The following is a 24,300-nucleotide window of genomic DNA, read 5'->3' on the forward strand; positions in this document are numbered from 1 at the left end:
CATTCCTAGAGCACCATGCAAACCTGTGAAACAATTTTGCCACCTATAAACTGCTGCTTATAAAAAAAAAAAGGTTTTCAGTTGCCACCTGAATTGTGGCAATAGCCATCACTACCGCAGAGCTGAACTCCCCCCTGCCTGGCAGACTGACTCAGAGAACATGTTAGGAAGTATTTCAGTGTCAGACTGAGGTGGTTTTTTAAAGTATACACAAGTACTTAAAAGTTGCTCAGCAGTCTGAAAGTTAGTAACCAAGTCTTACTACCAGGGAATAAGAAAAGAAAAGGGCAAACAAGATAAAGGCATTTTCCAGCCTTACCACAGAGCTCCCCAGCACACAGCTGGAAGTTCCTTTGCACCTTTTTTTAAGGAATTTGATACCTGTCAGGGTCACACACAGTCTGTAACCACTCTTGGCTGTATCTACACATTCATCCTGCGTGCTTTCTGTGTGCAACTTCTGTAATGAACAGGAACTTTCAATTCTCTCCTATAGCTCAGCCTGCACATCCATGCGTTGGAGTACAGCAGCCTCCCTACCCTCCACCAGCTGCACGCACAGACCAGCCCTGAAACCTGTCCACAGGAGTCCGCATGTAGCATCTTCTCCTAATTGCATATAGATGAGGCATAAATAAAGCCTGAACTCTACCTTTTCAATCCCGTGAGAGGCACTGATGAACAAACCTGCCCTGTACCACCAGCACTACCAGAGCAGCAGAGAGGTTATAAACGCAGATACTCTGCTTTCCATTTTTGGGAGAACACACAGACAGGGCAACACATCCCCACGTACTGTGTGCCATGCACTATGACACCAGAAATATCGGTCCTCTTAACACCCGCTGACAACTTGCATTCTCCTTCCACTGCACCAACACTTGGCTCCTCCGTATTTGTTATCAGCTTTGGCAGTTTCAGGTTCTGAAGAGTCTGGAGTTGATTCAAGCAGCAAAAGGAAAATTTCAGCAAGGTGGCAGCAAACAGCCAGCCAAAACAAAGACGGCAGGTTTACAAAACCTCTCTAGTTCATCTTGGAGAGCAGAATCAATCACCATTGCAGCAGTGTGGTGCTCTGGCCTTCCAGGAAATGGATTTATTCCTTCATCGTGCAGCTTTTATATATTCTTGTTTCTTGCCATTAAAACACAAAAAATATGAAAGTTGTGAAGATTTCTTCACTAGTACCAGAACCTACCTCTGTTGCAACTGCATCCAAGTAAGCCAAGATTTACTCCAAGAACAGCAGTATTCTGACCTACTATGAAGGCAGGACACAAGGACGACTTTCACACTAACATATTTATAAGACAGTGTGGGGTTTATAGAATAGCTAAATAATCAGCTGGGCTCTCCCTAATATCTGAAGGACAGAGCTATTCACCTACAGAACTGACCATAATGCAGATACTCGTGGTAAGGTGCATGATAACTCCCCGGGGGAGCCTGGACTTTTCTGTGTCAGACTGGAAACACAGCGGTGTGAACCTCAGTTCTGTTAAACCAGCATGGATAAGGGAAGTGTGTTCATCAATCACCACCAACTCTTTTTTTCTAAAGGAACATGGTTTGTGACACCAGATGATTTGGCATCGAGCCCCTTCCTGTCAGTCATGGGAAGAGGGGCTCATTCACGACCCTCAGCACTGCGTCACGCCGTGGGCTCAGGCAGCGCTATCGACTGCATCTCCAGAAACATCCATTACCCAGATATTTAATTTGTGGAATTTACAAACAAAAGACAAATGGCTATAATATTGCATTTGTATAGTGACTGTCCGTTTTATGAGGTATTTGTTTACTATAAATTAACTGTAAGATCTGAGAGAGGAATTTGAGTCTGATCAAAAACTACAACAGACCAACAAATGAGATTTTTGTGACTGCAAAGAAAGCCTTGTGAAGTGAGACCAACTGTTGTATGTTCATGTGAAATTTAAGTTCTTTCTTGAAGATAGCATTTAATTTTTAAAATTTCTAATGTTTAACAGTTGCCCTTTACCATTTTATAGCAATATAGGAGGAAGTGATACAACTGAGTGTATACCTTACTGGAACTAATGGGGTTAACGTGGTATTAACAGGACAGGATTTACCGTCAAAGTCTTTTTTCAAGAAACGTTTCTGACTCCATTTAAAAGCTGAATAACAGTGAGCAATCTCTCTGAAATAACAGGGTCAGATTTGAAGACTGGGTAAAGCTGTTCACTGTACCAAAATGGGACATTAATATTACTTAATAAAGGTCAGATCCCCTAGTTTAAAGGGGCGCAAGCAAACAGCAGTGCTGATGAAGCGGTCCACCTTTGAAGTCACCAACTCTACCTTCCACACAAGCTGTGTGCTCTGCCAGACCACGCTGGCATTCTGCAAGGTCGGCTCTCACCAAGGTGAGAATGAGGACTCGGGACTGAAGGTTAAAGGATGCTTAGTTTCAGGCCCAAAATGTTAAACTCATTTAACCTTAGTACAGGAGTGTGAGCGCAAACAGTAAGCCTGAGCTGGCCTCCCCTCTGCCAGATGTCAGAATTTTACAGCATACCAAATTATTCACACTGAAAGGCAAATGTAGCTGGTTGACTCCAAAAGCTCCTGTTCATTTTAACTGGTTGGTTAAATTCATCAAGAATAAGAAAACCAGGAGTGTAACTCTTTTTTCATCTAAATTGGTTAGTTTTCACCTAATGCAGAGGCACTGAGAGTCTGCCTGTCCCACAACAGATTCATGGCCACGCCACAGTACAAACCTGCTCCTCTTGTCCCCGGGGCCAAGCACCAAGGGGCCAGAGTGCACACACCACCAGGAACACTGCTCCCCCGGGCCACAGGCCGAGCAAGGCAAAAGTCCGCCGTTCAAGAACACATGTAATGCAACAGCCCAAACTTCCGAGACCAGTGCATGTGATTTTGGAAAGTCTCCATATTTATCTTCCACCTCACTTGAAGATACAAGCAAAGCCACAACTTGCTTGTGATCGCAGTCAATCCAAGCTGATTGAAATTAAACATTTATGTAACCTTCTAATGTAAAACCTCATCATCACTGATGTTTACTACACTTTTCTTTTGATTTCAATGCCATGAGTTAAGACAACGCTTATCAACTTTGATCCAGAACCAGCAAAAGTACAAATTTTATCATTAATACACAAGACATTACTTAAGTGTATGTTATCTTCAACGAAAACAGTTCCTCAGAGTCAATCTGTTACAAAATCATCTGGCTAGAATACTGTCGTTCTGAGTCTGTAAGTACCGGTAGTTTCATGCAAGGCAATTCCAACACAAGGAAAATTAATGCACATTGCAGAGAAGAAGGAATTCTTGGATAAGACGGAGAACTCTACTAATCTTCAGCTGCTTACAGGCCATAAACAAGATGTTTTATAGAGGTAGCTGAAGAATTTCAATTGGGTCTACTTGAGCATTAGAGAGAAATAGCCATCACTTGAACACTTGATAGCCAAACCCTGACAGCATTTGGCAGAGTTGCTGAGTGGGTGTACGGCTTTCCATGCCACCAAGTGGATAACGGGTGACCTAATACTCTTATCTAGAAGTCCTCCTCCTAGCGATTTCTCAGAATCATTATTAAAAATAAAAACGACTCCTTAAACACCATTCATCTAGCTGAAAGTTTCCCATTCTGCTGGTTCCATGCAAAAGAGCTCTAACCTGACGGAAAGACTTGTAGGAAATGACCATTTATATATAGTAAGCTCCATTTTCATTAAAAAGATACGTTTTGAGGAAAGAACCTTACTTTTTAATGACAAACTGAACAAGTTTGAATCATAGTAAGCTCCATTTTCATTAAAAACATACGTTTTGAGGAAAGAACTTTACTTTTTTAATGACAAACTGAACAAGTTTGAATGTGAGTCTTCTACAAAACCCGTCCTCCCAAAACACAACACCTGTGTCGGGCACACAGGGCTATCCGCTTTCACCGCTAAGCTAGCTGGAGAAGACGACATGCTTTTCATTTCAGTGTTTGTTTTTCAGGAAATTCTGTTCCCCACTGAAGTAAGGTTTGTGTTTCTGGAATTTCTTTTGCATGTGCCATGTGCTATCAGCACACAGTAGGTTTGGTATTAAATATAATAAATTCTATGTTACAAACCACTAACAGCAAAATACAACTGTTTCCTAAGTCCCTGTAGGACGTCTCAATCAGAATACGAATACAAGAAGCACTTTTGATGTTTCACTTCATACAAGATGTGTAACTAGAATATGAATCAATTTAACTTGTGCTCAGCAAATGATTCCAGTAAGTAGCACATGCAATGTCTTTCAAAACCCAGACAGAAACTAACATATAAACAGTGAGAGGTGAGAAGAAAAGGAAACTGAAGTACAGCCAGATGTTCTTGTTACAAGAGCTCATTCATTTTCTTCTCAGTTCTGTTCCCTGCATGTGAGCCAGCTCCAGTCAAACCCCAGAGCCCCTGCTCCGAACACAGCTGATGTGGCTGCTCACAATGAGCATAAGGAGGAGGCGAGGGCTATTCCAGCTCAACGCCAGACTGCAGCCCTCACACCGTGCTATTGAGCTTATTACTCAAAAAAAACCAGTACGTCACTGAGGTGCCTTTGGTGTAAGACCAGAATACATTGCGTAAAATTGTCTTAAGATTTCTTGGACCATGTACGATATCCATGGCAAATGCTGTTTTTTCCCCATCTGGTTTTCCTGTGTCCCTTTTCGACAGTGCTCATGGATGATCCTGGACTGAGCACTTACTTGCCTTTTCAGTTCATCAGGTTTTTGGTAACCTGTTGACTTCCCTGACACCACTGGAGGCACTTCTTCCTGCAGCTCTCCCAGAAGAATTCCTGTACTGGTCCCCAATGTCTGTTGGCTGACAACAGGCTGCAAAGTCCCTGTGCTGGGCCACAAAGACCTCGTGCCGGGCTGCAAAGTGCCCACGCTGGGCTGCAGCCACCCACAGCCACCGCAGCAGCCAGGGGCTGCCCCTCCACCTCCAACCAGCAGCTCTCAGCATGCTCCAGAGCCTGACTTCTGGAGAAGGGACACATTTCCTTAACTGCAACAAAAGCTGGCTCCGCAAGGGCTATGGGAAGGGGAGGAGGGGGCACACAGCAAACGAGGAGGGGGAAAATCCACCACAAGGTCCAGTGACAGCCAAAAAAAGCAGGGAAGGTCAAGGTGCAGCACAGATGGCTAACACAGGAGAGAAGATGCAAATTATTATTCTTGAAACAAAATTTCTACATAGTGACCTCATACGATATAAAGCTCATCCTAAGCACCTACCGTACTTACCCTTGAGACATAGGGATGTGCCCAACCTACGTAACCTTAGTGGAAAAGGGCACAGCACTGGCTACAAACCTGTTAGTTGCGCAGTACCTGGTCACCAGAGATACAAGCAATAACTTCCCCTATGAGTGGCAATAGTAAGGCTACAAGGTTGCATTTGATGATTTTCATTATTTTTAGGATGTGTATTATACACAGGGCAGCAGTTCACAAGAGCATCAGCTTTCACAACATCTTTTAACAGTTACTGATGCAAATCCTCCCCTTTCGTGTGACAGCTCATACCGTTAAAAGGTTTCAAACCCAGAGTTGTTGGAGCCATAAACATTTATTTTAGAACTTCATAATTCAAAGCTATGGTCAAACAACTCTGAGCCCTTTTAATGCAATCAGCATCCCTAATGGTTCACAACAGCAACACGAAAGCAACCAGTGCTCATAGCACGAAGGGAGAAGGAAATATTGTTCTGTGTTTTTCAAAATTGCTTATTTTTTGGTGTATGAAGGGGTTGAATAAGGTGCAGCCAGAACTGCCCCCAGCACGACCAGGCTGCAGAGGAGCAGGCAGCGCAGCTGTGCCCACGTGGCCTCGGCATGCTGCCCACGCACTCCCATCAACACAAGGTCCCCTGGCTCCCCAGGCTGCCTGCAGGGAGCTGCTGCCTCTCCAACATCCCCCCCGCACCCACGGTAGCAACCACTGCCGCCTAATGAGGTACTCCATCCCCATCAGTGCGTCCCGGTGATGGAGTAACACCTGGTAATTCTGCCGGGCAGTGAACAATTGCAGGCCCAGAGGCTCTATAATGTTCCCACTTAAAAATTAATTCGCTGCGACGTGCCTGGTCCAGTCCCAGTTGCTCCACCTGCAGTGACAGAGCAAACACGAGTGGCTCCAGGGGGACCCTGCCGCTCCCCGGCCCCCCAGGCAAAGGCAGGGAAGGGGAAAAGGTGCAGTGGATGTTTGCTCATCCCAAAGACAGCACAATTCCTTTTTCCCCCTATCCCTCCCCCAGACTGGGGCCTAGCGCCAACACCACCAGTGCTTCAGGATGGCAGTTTAGGAGTTTTTGGTGGCTTTGGAAGAGAACTGGTCATCTCAGGCACAGCTCAGACAGACTGGGAATAGTCAATAAAACATAAAACCTGCTCACACTTAAGGGGATCTTTATAAAATTCCACTTACTGCTGGCTTGTTACCCAAGAATCCCTAAGAGGTCAGAGATATTGCTCGCTGTGAGGCCCGGGGTAATGAAATTACAAATCCTTCCATGAGTAAGCATGTGCTAGAAAGCTATGGTTATTTGGCCTATACATTTGAAACTGTTCAAAAGGTTATTGTCTCGCAAAATTTGGATCAGAAATTACTACTTATATTTGCCTTTCTCTAACAAGGAGCTACATATTCAGGGTCATTTTCAATTCCTCAGTGATCAATTAGAATGCTACAAACATTACTGCAAAGTCATCTCATTTAAATTCTGTTTCTGAAGAAGAATCAAACATGCATAGAAAAAAACCACTCTCAGATACATACTATAAGTAACCAGCAAATGCAGTCCCCTTGAGAAACCTGGTGAGCCCAACAATCTTGTTTTTTCAAGTGGTTAGGTAATTCGTACAAGAAACCCCCCATCTTATTTCCATAGTTTGTCTCCAGCATGTTTTAATTTCAGAATTGAGACCAAATGTTCTCGTTGTAAACCACAGATGGAGATAAGTTTTCACAAATGATGATGCTTACCTCTCAAAAACTGATACACAGGGTGGGTTTCAAAAAATATTTTTATGCCACCATAGCTTAGATGCTCAACTCCAGTTGAATTTATTATTTCAAAACACAAGATTTAGCCTAGCTTGGTAACCAAATCCCACAAAGCTGAGGATATCTAAAAACCCCAGTCCCTGTTCAGTGTCACTGTGGGAAACCTGTCCCACGCAGACACTGCCTTTTGGGCTTGTGCCAGTGCCAGCAGTGCCATGCTCCTCCATGGCAGGATGTGACACTGATCCTGCCGATACACAGTCCCCAGCCAGGTGGGATTGTTTCATCCTGCTTCACCTTTTCTTCAAACATTCTCCGCACTTCCCCTTGGTGCCAACACTTACCACAATGAATTTCTTTACAAAAAACTGCCCCAGCCGACTGAATGAGTAATAGTCCTTGTTTTGCAGCAAAAAAAAAAACTCTGGGTATAAACCCGCACTTTTAGAGGATGGGAAATCCGACTACACCACACCAACATACCAGCTGCTGTGAGAAAGGCCTTGCTCTTCAGAGTGTATTTAATGGAGGCAAGAGGAGCAAGATCTGAAGGAACACACATCCTTGTCCCACCATGCACCGCACATTGGACCTGGTTTGCCATGGTCTCTGCTGAGCTCCAGCCTTGTCCGTAAGATCACACTGAAGTGTGCTTCATTGTAGGAGCTCTTATCTTCATTTTAGGGGTAGCTCAGGAAGACAAAGACCTACCTTCCCACACATCTCTAGTTACTAGATTGGTAGGTACCGGCATTTAAAAAGAAAAGACCCTGAGACATGAGCATTTCTGTAAGTTGTTTAGGCTCTTAAAAATCTGCATATATCTGACTATGACAGGTTTCAGCATGGCACTGAAACTTGGCATCCTGCATGCCAGGCATGCACTTGCTCCACTTCACAGTCCTTCACATCCTTAAGAAAAGATCCTCTATTTTGTCTGGCTCAATATCCAGCTACCACTTAAAATGCTCTTTAATATAGAGTAACAGACCAAAACAGCACCATAAAAGCCCGACACAAAAGTATGGCTAACCAGGAGCTCATGACCTTTGGTTAGTATCTCCATTTTAGCAAAGAGATGCACACAATGAACTGAAAAAGGTCTGCGGTGACCAGGGCTCAGGCTCACCAGAGGGATTCTTGCAAAGAAAGAATAATGCTCCAAATGGAGAGCCCGCAGCTTTGAGAGGCATGCTGAAGCCCAGCCAGCTGGAAAACCAGCAGCAGTGGTCTGACCTGCAGCAGTTCCCAAAACACAAACAAGCAGCAGTCATGCAGCAACAGGTCCAGAGAGATCATCTAGACATAAACACCAAACCATCAACACTGACCCCAGAAGTATGCTCCTGGGCAGGGCAAGGCTGGATACTCCAAATTCAGCTGCTGCCTACATGCCTGGGCTGGCAGGGCAGACCAGCCCCCCGAGCCGAGCCGTGCTCGAATTCCTCAAGAGGGACTATCCAAAGCACCCGATCCAGGCCTAATGCTGCACCCACTGAAAGCACAAGCCTTAGAAACAGAAAGCCAGGCCACATCTGGCACTCCAGTGCCTGGAGATTTGATACTTTTGGCTACTGGTTATTTCCAAGTCTGCAAACAACGAGTTTGAATACCCAGCCCCCCGAGCCGAGCCGTGCTCGAATTCCTCAAGAGGGACTATCCAAAGCACCCGATCCAGGCCTAATGCTGCACCCACTGAAAGCACAAGCCTTAGAAACAGAAAGCCAGGCCACATCTGGCACTCCAGTGCCTGGAGATTTGATACTTTTGGCTACTGGTTATTTCCAAGTCTGCAAACAACGAGTTTGAATACACTCTTCTGTGTCTTTGGGGCAGGCTTTGGTTTTCCTCGCACCCTTTGCTCACAAATTCATGCCACAAGCAGTGTCTAGCGCACACACACTTGAAATGACCGGTCTTGCTAAAACAGAAAGTGCCAAGAGCGTCCATCCCAGCACAAGTGGTTCCTCTCATCTTGCTGTCCAACCTCAGCCCCTACTTGTGTTTGTAGAATTTGGAAGGAAGAAAAATAAAAAGCCAGGGAAACACAACTGTGGCGACTACTGCACCTCAGGCAGGTCTCCTTCCAAACCTTGGGTGCAGGGGGACAGGTGTAGCCACGCTTCACCCGCAATGCTCCGCTCAAGCACAAGCTTGCAGACAGGTCTGCTCTCAGCGGGCTGGCTGGCAGTGGCCCAGCAGCCCAGCTCTGCCAGCTGGTCTGAGACCTCCCCGCACGAGCTGCTCACGCCATCACCACCAGCTGGGCCAGGGGAGCTGAATGAGGAGGGGGTGGCAGACCCTGGCCCTGGGCGCTGGGGTCACAGCACAGAGGTGAGCAAGGGAAGGGGTCTAGGAAGAAGTTGTGCAGGAGAAGCCATCAGAGGATCATCCCCCCCCCATGTACCACATGTGATGTTTTTCATCAAGAAATGGTTACTTTTTTTTTTTCTTTTTTTCCACCTGAACTAGCATCCAGCTACCTAACAAGGTACGAATGCCATTTTTGGCAGAAGAGGTAGATCTATTTTGTGGTTCCCTCTTTCTTAATTTTATAGTATTTTAGTCTTCCTCTTTCCATAAGTATCTCAGCCTGCCTTATACCTGTTCATGCTATCTTCCTCTATAATCTTACCATCTTAGAACTTCAACTACTAGAGACAACTGCACACTGTCACCTGGGGCACTAATCCATGCTGATTCATGCTTTCCGGCCCAGAGGCTTTTTCTCCCTGCACCCCACTCTCCTGAGGTTTATTGTTATTCCTCTGTTATCCTAGTTTGAGGGCTCAAAGCTGATTTCTTCCTGTTGCAGAGAACAGAGATGAAGTAGACAACACAGGATTAAGCCTGAGGCAATTCCAGTAAATGTGAAAGAACACCCTACTGATACCAAAAAATACAAAGTAACTGCAAATAGAGTTTGGGTTTCTGACATATCATCCACAGCATTCCCCCACCTCCAGTGCATTTTATGGTGGCAGTAGGAGGGACAAAGGGTCGGTGTGCTCAGGGAATGCCTCGGAAACCCTCACTGCAGGTCTGCTTTACGGATCTCGTTTCCTGTTTGTCCTCGGGTCAGAAATTCAAGGTCATGTTTCCTCATGAGCTATCAGCAAATGTGCAGTAGATGGGTTTGTTGAAATCTCAACTACATCCTTCGAAGTTACATGAGAGCCTCCAGTACCTCCTACCTGACCAGGATTCACACACAATAAATGCCATTCTCACACCCACTAATCCCGGCTCGCAGGTATTTACTTGGTGCCATTTACTGCAGTTGGAGAGCAATGATTCTTACCTCGAAAAACGACCATGATAGACTCATTCACAACTGGTGATTTTTTTAAGTGGAAAAATACCCCCATTCTGAAAGACAATGGTTCCAGCTAGAAACAAATTGGTATTCAGCCTGCCAAAACCAGAATGAGGATCATAAAACATTCACAACGAGGCTGTTTGCTACCTGAGTTACATTTATCCAAGAAAAAGCACTCTATGGTAGAGCATAGAGAAATGGAACAAAGTGGGAAAATGATAACAAAACTTGACAGCAAGATCTTTAGAGATGTTTTATTCAACCCTCCCTTGTTCAGGGCACTTTGAGGAAATAGGAAATACAGAAATTAAAACTCCCTCTGTTTGCTGCTTTTGCAGTGAGTGACCGGAAAAGATCAATGTTTGGAAAGAAACTGTATAAAGAGGATGGTCGCCATCAATCTCATCCCTTCCCTTGGTGAAAGTACTTAACTTACACTTTCTCAGATGAGTAATTACCTCTACTTCACACTTAGCGTTCCTTTAGGAATGCAGTAATTAGCGTTCGCCACAGGAGAGTCAATAGGTCTGCACGTTGCTGAAGAAAGCTGCTCCTCAGTCCATACTCGGGACTCACACAGGGAGTAACAGACCAACATTTCCACAGCAGGGAGCGCTGGCACAGAGCACAGGCTGTCGGAAACCCCTGAGCAGCAGCCGCCGCCCCCATCGGAGGCAGGAAAGCACCCACTGGGCTCACACAGCCCTGTGCCTCCCACCTTGCACATGGAGAAACCAGCTCCCCGCAGTCACCATTTTACCAGTGGGTTTGCAACAGGGCCCATGTCTGTGCCGGCAGCAGCACCCACATCCTCCCTGGGGGCTGTCAGTGCTGCTGTGGCCCCGGAGAGCCACCAGCGAGGGGACTGGCCTCACACAGCACCCAGCTCATCAGCAAAACGGCTGGTGCAGAAAAGCTCAGAGCAGCCAAAAAAGGAGAGGGGAAAAATTTCCCCAAACAAATGGCAATTCACTGGAGTCCCTGAGTGAAGATGCTCAACAGATCATCTCAGCTGGCTGATGTGAAATACAGTGCAACATTACATCTCATTGTAAATGCTTGCACCTAACAGCAGCTTTTCAGATGCAGGGTTATTTCCATCCCGGGCTGGGCAACGGGGGGCAGCGCGTCTCCCGGGGACCAACACGCAGCTCAGCGAGAAGGGAAGCAGCGCGTGCCAGCCTCACAGGGACCTACTGAAGCACAGATAACAAACAAAGTGCAAAAGGAGAAAGAGAATCAAAACACAAAATTCACCTTTCCTGAGCACCAAAGTACTCCAATGCTGTTTCCATCATTAGATTACAAATGAGGCATTAGAGTTTTGGGAGATGAAAACTCAGCTACACATAAAACCAAAGTGAGATATGTAAAATATAAGTAACCAAAAGCAAAACCAAAGGCATCAGGGATCCAACCTCAGCTGCGTTCTCTTGCCAGGATACAGCTAACAGGAAAAACAAATGCAATAGCCATCCAACTTGGGCTTGATTTTTAATGGCAGCATACGTTCCTATGAAGCTTCCTACACTTCCTACACTTCCTACACTCTGGAGAAAGACTAAAAAAAATAATAAAACATCTAGAATATCCCAATACTCACGAAAACATATCTCTCAGTGACTCAGGAATCTAAATAACTTGTGTTTCCAGAAAAAAAAAAGCAATTAAGATGAAACGTTAATAACCATATTGATGATTTTCAAGGAAGGAAAAACCCAAAATAAAGGAAGAGCACGTACTTGACCTGAAAGATGAGCGAATCTGTGCTTGCATGAGGGGTGGCTCACACCACACCCCAAAGAGCTGGACAGCACCCCAACCCTGTCATGGGGCCACCCACGTGCCCAGCTGCACCCAGAGGTGCGGCACCATGCTGCTGTGGGAGGGGCAGCCCCTTTAGGAAACAGTAAAATGGCCTCACAGGTTTTAAAAATGAGGGGATTGATGCAGTTTACATCACACTGACGACTGTTGAGGGGAAAAAAGCAGTTATTTGGTAATTCTGGTAGATCATGCCATTTTATAGTTAGAAATACATGTACAAAATTTGTATTTTCACTCTATATCTGAAGGCAAAATTAATATTTCTTTCAAGTCTGACTAATATCTGCACTTGCCCTCCATCACTGGCTCAGGAGTCACCAAAGAGACAGAAGATAGATGGTTTTCATACTTGAAGCATATGGATATACTCACATGAGCCACAACTACATCAATTAAAAGAACAACAACAAATCAAGTGAAAATACAGCAGGCTGAGCACTGGCGCTAGCCATGTCAAGGGAGATTCCCCATGTTCCGAGAAGGTTCTGTAGTTCCTTTACAATGCCTGTACAGATCTGCTTCCACCAGCTGTTCCTATGGGAATGGCGGAGCGGAGGGGGTCAGGGACTGCCTGGCCAGACCCCACTTGCCAGTGGCTATGGGGTGATGCATGTGGTGCAAGGACATCCGCGCTCGCTCCCAGGCTGTGCAGCAATTCTGTGGGCCAGACAGAACCAGCACCCTCAGACCCGCACTGGCTACAGACAAACAGAGAGTGCTGTCCGACCAAGAGCTATTTCTTTTCATTTCTACTTCTACAATATTTAAAGGAAATCACATATATATATATCAGCTAAGACAAAAATGGCACCCAGTGATTTCCAAGCCTGCTTCTCCAGGCTATACAACTCACGCCTGACGTGACATCCATCACATTTTGCTCCTATCCAACAGCCACCCCAAACTAATCCAGACCCCAACCAGACCTGTCTCACCCAAGCAGTTCCCAGGAATCACACACTGAAAAATCACACCAGGAGACTCTAAAATGGAGCAGTTAGCTCTGCTGCTTAACACCTTCACCCCAATAGACTTTCTTAAACACTCTCTTTGAAAATTTCAGGATGGTCCACCCAGCTCTCCTTTTTGAGAGGAAAAAAAAAAAGGCAAATTTTTAAAAGATTGGTTTTAAGTTACATCAGAAAACAAATTATTGCCTATTAGTTCTCACTCAGACCCATGTATTATGCACAGCCTTGATGCACAGCCCAGATCAGATTTGGTGGTAGGCTGCAACAAATATAAGGGAAGAGCTTTGCATGGTAACACTAAGCAGTGTAAAATCTGACTACAGATTAACTTAATACACCATGTAGGCAGATGCTTTTGCCATTAGCATTTGCACAGAGCAGATGAAGGTGTTATGGACAGATCCTCTTATCCAGGTTACACAAACTGGAAAGCTGGAATCAGTCCACTCCTCACCTAGGACAACCAGTCAGTCACCCCTGTAAAAGGTAAAATAAAGTAAAATAGAACGGGCATCTGGGAAGAGAAGGTAGCACAAAAGTAAGGCTTGCAGCACATCAGCTACCTATTAACTTTTGAAAATCTCTGTTTGCTAATGGCATCCCCCCGGATGGTGTGTGCTCAGCTAATGTTTCCTCATTTCAAGGCACTGTGTTCAGACACTGCTGCCTGGTGCACTGCCATAAGGCAGGGAGGTTCCTCAGGTAAGACTGGTTTCTGAAGCATTGTTTGGTAAAATCAAGAAATCAAGGTCTGACTTAGGTTACAGCTGCTATCATCAATTGTGAGGTCAACATTTGCAATAAAAATGTAAGTAGAAGTGAAAGAAAAAGGCTACTATATCCATTCGTGGACCTCGTATATCTTGTGTTTGGTAAACAGTCACGAGGTGCCGCTCATGTCAGGACCTAGAGCCTCAGCTCCAATCTTCCCTTAAACTTCTTGAGTAGAGAGACGAGGCAGCTTGAGATGTTTGAGGGCTACTTAGACAACCCAGGAAGAAGTATCACTGCCTAGGGAGTAATCAGTACTCTCTACTCAGGCTGCAAGTATTCTACATCGAGTCTCACAAGAACATTTTGTGCCACATCTTGAAAAAGGAGATATTACTCTTGATTTGATGAAAAATTAACTGTAAATATGAGCTGTATATGTGCTCATTTATAGCAATGAAGTTTGCATTCATTACAGTAATGAGCATTGCATAAAGTGTATAATCAACATTCACTGCAGATGTCAAAAGGAATCCAGAGGCAGAGAGGAAATATGTACACTTGCCACAGTTGATCATAAACATCATAAATTTCCAGTCCCCAAAAAACACAAAGCAAGAGGCAGTCCTTTTTCTTACTACTAGCCCTCAGGGGCATTTGAGTGTATCTATCAAGCTCTTGTACTAACGAGCTTAGACAGCCTTTCAACCATAGGATAAATATTACTACAAGTGCTGTAAATATTTTTGTAGTAGAAGCACAACTGTTGCATTTCCTCCCCCAGCAAAAGACAAAGGCTACAAATGTGATTACATTCAGTTGGTAACTGGAGGATCCAAGCAGATAACTAAATTCAATTCATTTCATGTAGAGTAAGATGTTTCTCTAACATCACATTAGAAATTAAGAGCAAGTCATGGAAGGAAAGGATCAGATTTTAACAAATAATAATCTGAAATAAAGTTAAAATTCCAGAAAACACCATCCACAGTCTGCAAAATCAAAGCAAGGTAGGCAATGGTGAAACAGTATCTACTATGTCAAGTGAAATACACACCATCTGCTGACAGAGCGAAAGAAGGGAACTGGAGGTTTGCTCTATTTCACGCCCATGAGGAGCAGTAAGAAGAAAAGAACACGGGACATGCAGCAATGTTATTATGAGTAAATATTCTCCAGACATCTACACTGGAAGCAGTTCTTACCTTCTGGTAGCCTAGGGTTAGCGTGAATAGAGTTGGGGTCCCCATCTTCCTCGGGATGGTAACGATAAAGCATCTGTGACTGCTTTTGGGATGACTGACTACGGTCTTCTTTTAGAGCAACAGGAGGAGAGGTTGTTGCACTGAACTTTACCTTGGGGAAAGCATTTCCCTCGTGCATTTCATGGGAAGATTTTGACCAACTCGGCTCTGTTAAATTCACCTCTTTCAAGCCTAGATGCATACTGTTCCCTGGGTCCTCTTTTCTGGCATGCTTTTTCATTTTAGAGTGGTGGGCTCTTTCTTGCTCAGACCTCTCTTTGTCCCCTTGTTTCCCCTTTGCTTTCCTCTCCAATTCCTCCAAGTGCTTGGGTGTCTCCGTGGTGGCTGTCGTGTGCTCCAGAGGAGCACTGGTGGTTACTGGTGCTTCCTTATGAGTCACTTGCTGGAGGGATGCTGCAGTGGTGCGGAGCACCCTCTTTCGCTCGCTTCTTTCTGTGGCACTGCGAACTTCAGCAGGGATGTTAGGCACTGGTGTGGTGAGTGGGGCAGCCGTTTCCTCGGTGTACGGATCGGCTGGAGCCAAAGCTGAAGGAGCAGTGCTGGCTGGTAGGTAATCATAATCCTCGCTTTGCTCTTGGCTGATGCTCTCCTGCTCTAGGTGGGACGAGTAACTCCTGTATTTCTTTGCAGACTCCACCCGCGCATTGTCTCCTTCTGGTGCCTCCTGGTCGTAGCTGTACGGATCGTCATAATGCCTCTCTGGCTCATTATCTTCAGCATCTATTGGACTCGCAGTGTTTAAGGCGAACGCGTTACAGTCTGGGAGCTGGTAGCACATCAGCTCACCGCCAGCGTTGGGGCAATGGCAAACCTTGCAGGGGGGCATGTGGAAGGTGTGCCCTGCCACATACTTCTGGCCCTCATGCAGGCAGCCTATCCTCCCGCACTGAGGACACCCGTCGGCTGGCACCACTGCATCGATGCAGTTTGGGGGCAGCTCCGGGCACAGCATGAACTGGCAGCTGATCTTGCCTCCTCCCTTGGGGCAGGAGCACTCAGTGCTTCCAAAGTCCACAAAGTAAGACTGTCCTTCGGGCACTTTGCCGTTGATAAAGCCCACATTGACGCAGTCATAGTACTGATAGCCTTCGCACGTGCAGCCGTGCTGCAGACACGTGGCACAGCACTCGCCAGGCTCCAGCACGTCCTCGATGCAGTTGTCCAGCGGCTGGCATTCTGCGCCCGTGCAGTCCCTCTGTGCGTGGGAAATGCCGGTCCACAGCAGCACAAGGAGGATGGCATTCACACAGCTCAGCTGCCAGCTCTGGTACCTATCCATAGTCTTCCCAAACAAATACAGCTGGAGTCCAAACTTGTACACTTAATGTTTTTTTCTTTCCTAGAAGGCTGTAGATTCAGGTCCAAATCTGCAGTGTTTTCCCAAGTTACCTTTTCTGATAGATCCTAGAGTTATGAAAGAAAACTCTGTTAAAGACTATACTCAGTACATATCCTGTTAAACACTAGAGGTCTTTAAAAGTTGGGACAAAATCCAACATCTGGAAACCTCAGTATGAAATTAATCATAAAGTCTTCCAAGCATTGTAGGCACTAAGTTTGGAGCTGCATGCTTCCCCTCCCCAACCCCCAATTTTGAAAGAAAAAAAAAGAAAGAAAAAGAAAGGAAAAAAAGGTCGTAACTGTTCTCTTTTGAATCTGTTCATAAAATATATATTTAAATAAAAAGAAGGCCTTTATACTTCAATGCCTTTTTGTTGATCATTCTTTCTTGCTAAAAAAAGAAAGATTTTTTGGCAGATAATAAGTAAATACACAGTTCTTCCTCTGCAGATGTAAGTTCAAGATAATTATTCTTTATCTTTTAATTACAAAGACCCAAATTTTAAAGATCTTTCTTAGACAAAACTTAGCCTTGAGACACGAGAATTTGTCTGTACACATGTTAACTCAACAGTATTTTTTTTCTGCCTCCTTCCCCCACTTAGCAATATTTTGCACTTCCGTCTTCAGCATTAACAGTTAATTTTTGGCCTCAGCAGTGCTAAAATAGAACTTCTTTGTATATTGTGGTTACTGTGTGGTTAAACACCATATTAGCTATCCTGTAATACATATTAGAGGCTGGATCCTCAGCTCACAGAAGCTGGCACAGCTCCACAGCAGGCCTGCAGTGCACAGAGGGACCCACTCTGACTTCCCCAGAGGTACCGCTGCACAGGCATGGACCTGTACACCCACCGAGGATACGCCACCACTGCCAACTACTACTTTTATTTTTGATAGCACCAGTAATACTTTATCAGTGAATTACTACACTGTGAACAGAATACATACACATATACGTGTGTTTGTGTGTATATATGTGCGTGTATACATATAAATAAATAAATGGGCACAATAACGCGTTGTTCAAATGCATTGAGGAAAGCATGTTGTTTGCTTTTTAATTACTAAACCCTTTGACCTCAGAAAAGTTAAAGAGTTAAAATAAATCAGCTGTTGTCCCTTATAACAAAAGCATGTTCAAAAAGCTACACAATTAACATGGAAAAGTACTTAAAACAGAAACGTTTGCCTATAGAATTAGCAATCTGATTATTTTTCCAGAATCCCTCCCATCATCAAAGAAATAAAGACCCTAAAACATTTATCTAGGGGGTAAAATGTAGTCACATCACCAAGAACAATAAACCACACACACAACAGGAATACTGCCAGAAAATCCATTCAGAAAGATTAGTTCTCCCATTCAAACTGGGCTTCCAACGAGTCTGCTTCGGCACTGCTGGAAAGCAGCCAGCCCGTGGGAAAAGCGTGCCTGTTCTGATAAGATACGGACATGCTGTGCTAAGAATTTCCACAGTTCTGCCCTGGAATTGGAATTCCTTCAGTATATTGTACAGAGATAGAATTCTTACAAATGTAGGTTTTTTACTACTAACTTGAGTTTATTAGTTGATTATGCTAAAGAATACTGATAGAAGGAAAAATAAAATTGTCAGAAAGTATAATAATGTCTTGGAAGAATCTCACTTTTTCAGACCTGCTCTCAAAACGAAATATCCTTTTCATATGAAAGGGAATTTTCAATATGTGGTGCTGAAATTAATTCTTCAGAATCCAGCCTCGGAATTAATAATTTATCCTACTTTCAGCAGCTTTTACAGGTAATCCAAATTTGCAATTATTACATAGCTTTAGCTGGAAAATAATGAATAGAAGGGCAATTAAAGATAAGCTTCCCCTGTAAGGGTCCCCCAGCAGGCTTCTGTCACCATCCCCTCCCATTGGTACCTTCTGGCTTTGATGCTTCAGCACATGTAAGTCCCTTGGTCGAACTCCCAACAAGAAAACCCCCAAATTACCTCGTACCCTGAAGCAAGAAGCAGAAAGCCAGTCATGCTTTGTACCTAGCATGCCTAGAGTTCAAGCACAGCTGAAGGTTTAACATGAGACAGTCCTGTTTTCATGAAAGGAGATGCTCAACTGCCCTTCCCCCAGACAGGTACCTCCTCCCCTCCTCATCTGCACCCCATTTCTGTCCAAGGCTTTGGTTGCTTGTCCAGGCCACCTGCAGTTTTTCCTCCGCATTCCCTCGCCTCTTGCCCACCAAGAGACCCGGAGAGCTCGCGGCCCCTCTCCCACAGTGAGCCCTGTCCCTGCCTCTCACGCTTTCTGCTCAGTGCCTCATTCACTCCATCTGTACCCTTTCTCTTTTGATCCTTTCCACATCCCTCAACATTTGGTTTCTCAAGCTACCAACCTCAGATAAGGCCGAAATCCTTATAAACTTTTTCTGTTGATAACTCCACAGTCTTCCCTATCCTCCAGCTCACTTTCCTTCATCAGAAGCTCCTTGTTTCTGGTGTAATGATTCCAACACAAGTATCTCTTTTTATTCCTTTAAACCACAGCATTTTCCCTGTGCTTTCTCCATCTGTTCCCCCACACCCATCGCTCCTCCCACCACCACCACCACCCCATAAACTTGCATATCAAAGAAACAGTCTCTACTTCAGGCACAGAGAAAAACAGCTTTGAGCGAAGTGCACAGACACGACTCTTGAGCCCCACGGAGAAAACACATCCCTCAAACAGAGTGCGTGTGCTCTTGCCAGCCCACGCAGCTGATGTGCAACTGCCTCTGGATCCATGCCCTTCCCCAGCGCTGAAACGATGCTCTGGAGACAGTAGCTAATTACTTGGTAATGGGATCAAAAGCTGGAGCTGGGAAATCAAGGTGTCTATACCAAGAGGGGAAAAAAATGCATCCTCTCTGGAGGATAGGGGAGTTTAACACCAGTAGATACTATTGCAATACTTTGCTTCCATTAACTACTTTAATGCTTTCTTTAATGTCCTTTTACACAACTGGGGCAACACACAAGGGCTTAATCTAAACGAGAATCAGGACTTTTTACTCTTGACTCTGTCCTTCATCCACTCTTATCAACATCATTGACTTTCACTGCTTAGTTGGGTGACATGTCACAACAAATCAAGCCCTGCACACCTAAAATAAAGGTCTTTCAAAGTCTCTGCTGAAAGTTTTACAGAGCTCTACAGCAAGATAAGCCAGGTGTCACCCCAGTCCTCATGCATTGCTTCATGACCCAGGCGGCTTCAATTTCTGTCCTTTGTGGAGCTTCCTAACCTGCTGTGCTGGATATCCCGCTCTCCTTTGGTTCCAGTGCTAACCCTGTTGGCTTCAGCGGGGTCGTACTGGGCCACCATTAAAGTAGCTGTTGCCAGCCCTGTGCACACAGTGTGTCCTGAGTCCAGTGCTCTGGACTGGGACTAAGTCCCTCAAAGTCAAAAGAAGTAAACCCAGAAGGTAAATCAGCAGTAAATAATGGATCATAGAATGGTTTGGACTAGAAAGGACCTTAGAGATCATCCAATTCCAACCCTACTGCTATGGGTGGGGACACCTCCCACTAGCCCAGGTTGCTCAAAGCCTCATCCAGCCTGGCCTTGAATGGGGCATCCCCAGCTTCTCTGGGCACCCTGGGCCACTGCCTCACCACCCGCGCAGTGAAGAATTTCTTCCTAATATCTAGTCTAAATCTGCCCTCTTCCAGTTTAAATTCATTACCCCTCATCCTGTCACTGCATGCCCTTTTAAAAAGTTCCTCCCCATCCCTCCTGTAGCCCCCTTCAGGTACTGGAAGGCTGCTATTAGGTCCCCCCAGATGGTCAAGGAGTTCCTTATTCCTCAAATCCCTTCTTTAAAAATGATTCCTAGGAAAGGCAAAGACAAGACACCTTATGGAAAACCAGCTTAAAAAAAATAACAGTCCAAATAAACATGAACTACAGGCACACATCTCTATGGAAAAGGAAATGAGAATGCTTCACGCTGCAGATGAAACCAGTGTCTGTGTGACAGAACATCCAAGGCTACCAGCAGCAACCATCAAAATTATAACTAGGGCTGGCTGAAAAACATCATGTTCCTGTCGCCTGGCAGGGGAAGCGGGTGGAACAAAACAAGATTTCAAAATACTTACTTCAAATCAATTTGGAGACAAAAAGTTATAAATTCTGACATTTTTGCAAACAATATACTCAGAGTGATTTACTTCAATCAAAGCCATAACATAAAGTCAAAAGGAAGAATGTCGACTTGATTAAAACAGTTCAGCTGTATAACTTGAAAATGTTGATGAAATCAGTGTGTTCCCACATAAGATCTAGACATTTCAAATGTGCAACTTCTTTACATTAGGAGGAGTATTTTATTGGGAGATTTTTCTTCCAGATGGTTTCATTTCAGTGCTGAACCAGAAAGCTTATTCTAGGTAAGCAGAGGTGACGAGAGGCACTTTCTTTCAAAGACTTCAGACAAACATCATCTTCTTGTGTGAAGGTTGCCCCAGAGACAGCATAACAACTGCAGAAGGTGTGCATGTGTGGAAGCGATACTGCAGGATCAAGAGCATTCTTTCAAGTGTTCACTGAACAAAAAGAGGCAGCCATTTATAAGCAAAAAGCAATAAATAGAATAAACTCAGCCACTCCAGAGGACACCACCTGCATGAGAACACACTGACCTCCAGTTTTGAAGATGTCCCTGCGATTTAACCAGCTGCAGATCCCTGCAAACAGCTTTAGATAGAACAATTCTTTTCTCTGTCCTACCTCCCAATTTCTCACTAAATTGCCCTTTTCAAGGATGGTAGAAATAGAAACGTTTTGATATAATCTTCTCTTTCTGACCATTGTGCAGGGCCAGACTCAAGCCTGACGTGAAAGCAGAAGGTGGCAGGCGTCTGTGCGATCCCTCCTGTGCCACATACTGGGAGCACACTTCCTGCTGGGCACAAGCCACTCGGCCACTCAGTTTGTCTGCTAATCTACACCCAGGTTTCACGCACACAAAGAAAGAAGTCTGGCCATGCACTAAGCTGCTGGAAAGCCAATGCAGTAGTGGTGCTCACCACCTGTGCACAAAGCAAGTTCACCAACCCACAGAGCAGCTAGGAACAGTTCTCCTGATCTCCCAGTGCTACCCAGTCCAAACTGGCTCTCCAGGCTCAGGCTGTACATGCTCAGAGACCAAACACAGCCTGGTCTGCAATGCTGAGTCTCTTCTCTGTCACATTGGTGAAAGCATTGCAAAAAAGCCCAGTGGCAGGCTGCAGTGCGTGCGCACACCCACACTGAACAACAAGGCTAACGTATTTTTGCCAGTGTGTGTATTTTAGCACCTCTCCCCAGCCAGACCTCTCTGGTCTGCTGCAGCTGCCAGAGCTCTTAAATGGCTGCGGTCATAGTTTAGACTAAGAGAGGAAGAAGGGAGGGGACGGAAGGAAATATCTATTTTGAAACAATCCCTTTTAAATGCAAGAGAAAATGGAAATTAGTGAGAGATCTTTCTTGTATGAAAAACAGAAAAAACCCCTAAGCCCAGTAACTCCTGACTTGGCTGTGCCAGCCAGTGGATTAGCTCTTCCTTTCACACCCTCTCAATCCGGAAACTTGTGATCTCACCAAGCGCTGGAAGGGATTGCTGCTGGCTGCTCCCAGCCCAGCTCGCTAGCAGAGGTAACTGAACTGCTATTCACCAGACGGATGAATGAAAAGTGGAGAAGGGTTTCCTTTACTGCTCTCATGCAACGTACAGTGCACAGAGCCAGTCATTCCTGCCTGCTAACTAATGACATTTGAGAGGAGCTGAAGCCAGCCTTCTCATTCAGGGCACCGGGGTCGGGGAGAAGGAGAAGAGGGCTAGGATAAACCCCAGTGTAAATCCCAATTCAACGACCTGCTTTTTCTTATCGAAAGCAAAGCAGGAGATGCTTAGTCACTTCGGTGTTGTCAACACTCCAGTTCTTGGCAAAATCAGCCCATTTTCAGAAGTCATAGCTTTTGCAGGTGGTTTTCCTTAGCTTTATTTTCAATAAGAAATCAGTTACTGCTAACCCCCTTTTCATGGAAAAGCTTAAAAAAAAATGGATATTTGGGAGTCTGAAGGATCATTACTTAACAGACAACCCAAGAGTGGGACAAACAAGGAGCAAGCAGCACGGGATCAAAACTCACGCAGTTTCCCAAAAGCGGCTCCGATAAGACCTCCCTTCCCAGCAGAAGCGCCCCTGGGCAGAGATGCTCCCAATGCTCTCCAGGACATTCCCCACACAAATCCAAACAGGAACCTGATACGCTGCAGTAATGGAAAAGCATCACCCAAGGTATTTCAGCTGAAGTAGCCGAGCATTAGCAACAGCAAGCAGGCAGCTCTGGGACGTGTTCTTCCAGAAGATGCAGCTTTCGAAGACATTTTTGAAGTCCTAGAGAGCGAAGGCAGCCTTTTTCCAAGGGAATGACAAGGCAGAGCTGAGGAGGAGAGAATCATATCTTGGGTCTATTGTGTCAGTGCTTCCCCAAACCCCAGCCCAGCCCAAAACAACAGGGCAGGTACTTGGCTCACTGGAGAGTGAAATTCTGTCATTGGGAGTCGCCACTGCAGCAGATCCAAAGTGACTCAGTGGGACGATGGCAGCTGCAGAGGAGCAAGAGAGAAACAACTCACATGGGGGAAAGGAGGGGAGCAGGAACACTGTCCCGCCCAGCACACGTGGCTGGTCCTTGTCCCAGCTCTGACACGCTGGCAACAGAGAGCTCAGCAAGGGGCTGTGCGGGGACGAGGGGACTAGAGCAGCTGAAACCTGCCAAGCGCACTGCCATGGAGTCTCCGTCAAGCCAACTCAGGTTCAGTTTCCCTCAGGACGATGCAAGCGCAGTGTCCATGCACAGGAGGCTCAGCATGTACTTGCAGCCGGGCCAGGGTCACGCAGCTCTGCTGCACAAGGAGCCCAACTCTTTCTTTTTAGTAAAAAGAAATGTATTCATTATTGATACACCCTTTTTTTCCCCCCTTACATCCCCAAGTTTCAGGTGACTATAAATGCACCTCAAAACCAAAATTAAATAATCCAGCTATTTCCACAACAGCCAAAAAAAATCTGTGAAAAGATTAAAGCAAACTCAGCAACAGCCATTCAAAAACATTTCTCAAGGCACAGCCAACAAAAACTTGTCAAAGCTCATAAGTTATGAACTAATTTGCACAAAGGGAGCTCTTCTGGCAGCAGGCAGGCAGAGTGTGTCCCTCAGCTCCACAGCACCTCGAGCAGCCGCACACACATGGAGACAGCCTCGGGAGATGCGGCAGCACAGCTCCAGTGATGGCCCTGCCCCAGCTGCCATCACCAGCACCAGTCCAACTGCTCTGATGAGTGAAGGAAAGATTTTATTTTTTCCCATTTACATAAGAAAAAAAGAGCTGCACTCCTCCCTTTTGTCTCAGGAAGAAACAAATCCCAAGTTTCCACAGTGCTCCCCATAATTTAGATACTTTTTGGTGAGAAACCATAAGTAACTTGAGCAGAACATACCCCTCTACGGTCTCAAAACTGTGTTCCTCAAAAAAGCGTTCTTTCAAGGTCCTGCGTTATGTTTCTCTCTCTCCTCCTTTCTTTCTCTAATCTCCCTCCAGGATACTCCAGTCTTCTGCCCCTTCCCAGTGTTTCACAGAGCTCACGTATTTGGAGGGCTGCTGCTGACTCTCAGCAAGCTGCAACCTCGAGGACAGTGGCATGCAAAATCTGAGCATCTCATTTCCACTCTCTCTGTGATTCCCTCTCCCTATTTCGTCTTTCCCCAGTGAAACAACTCCAACGCTACTTACG

At 45.3% G+C, this 24,300-nt stretch overlaps 1 protein-coding gene across 1 annotated transcript in view; it reads right to left on the minus strand.

The window, feature by feature from the left end:
* The window catches only part of FBLN2 (fibulin 2), a gene marked incomplete at its 3' end in the record, with an annotated part of 66,061 nt that extends 49,607 nt beyond the window's left edge, over positions 1 to 16,454 (minus strand). Inside the window, 1 exon segment of the mRNA XM_010075035.1 lies at positions 15,086 to 16,454. Coding sequence (XP_010073337.1) covers positions 15,086 to 16,424 — 1,339 coding nt within the window.
* Between the last annotated feature and the right edge of the window lie 7,846 nt (positions 16,455 to 24,300).

Source organism: Pterocles gutturalis, unplaced genomic scaffold (genome assembly GCF_000699245.1).
Source record: "Pterocles gutturalis isolate BGI_N339 unplaced genomic scaffold, ASM69924v1 scaffold3752, whole genome shotgun sequence".
NCBI classification, from domain to species: Eukaryota; Metazoa; Chordata; class Aves; order Pterocliformes; family Pteroclidae; genus Pterocles; species Pterocles gutturalis.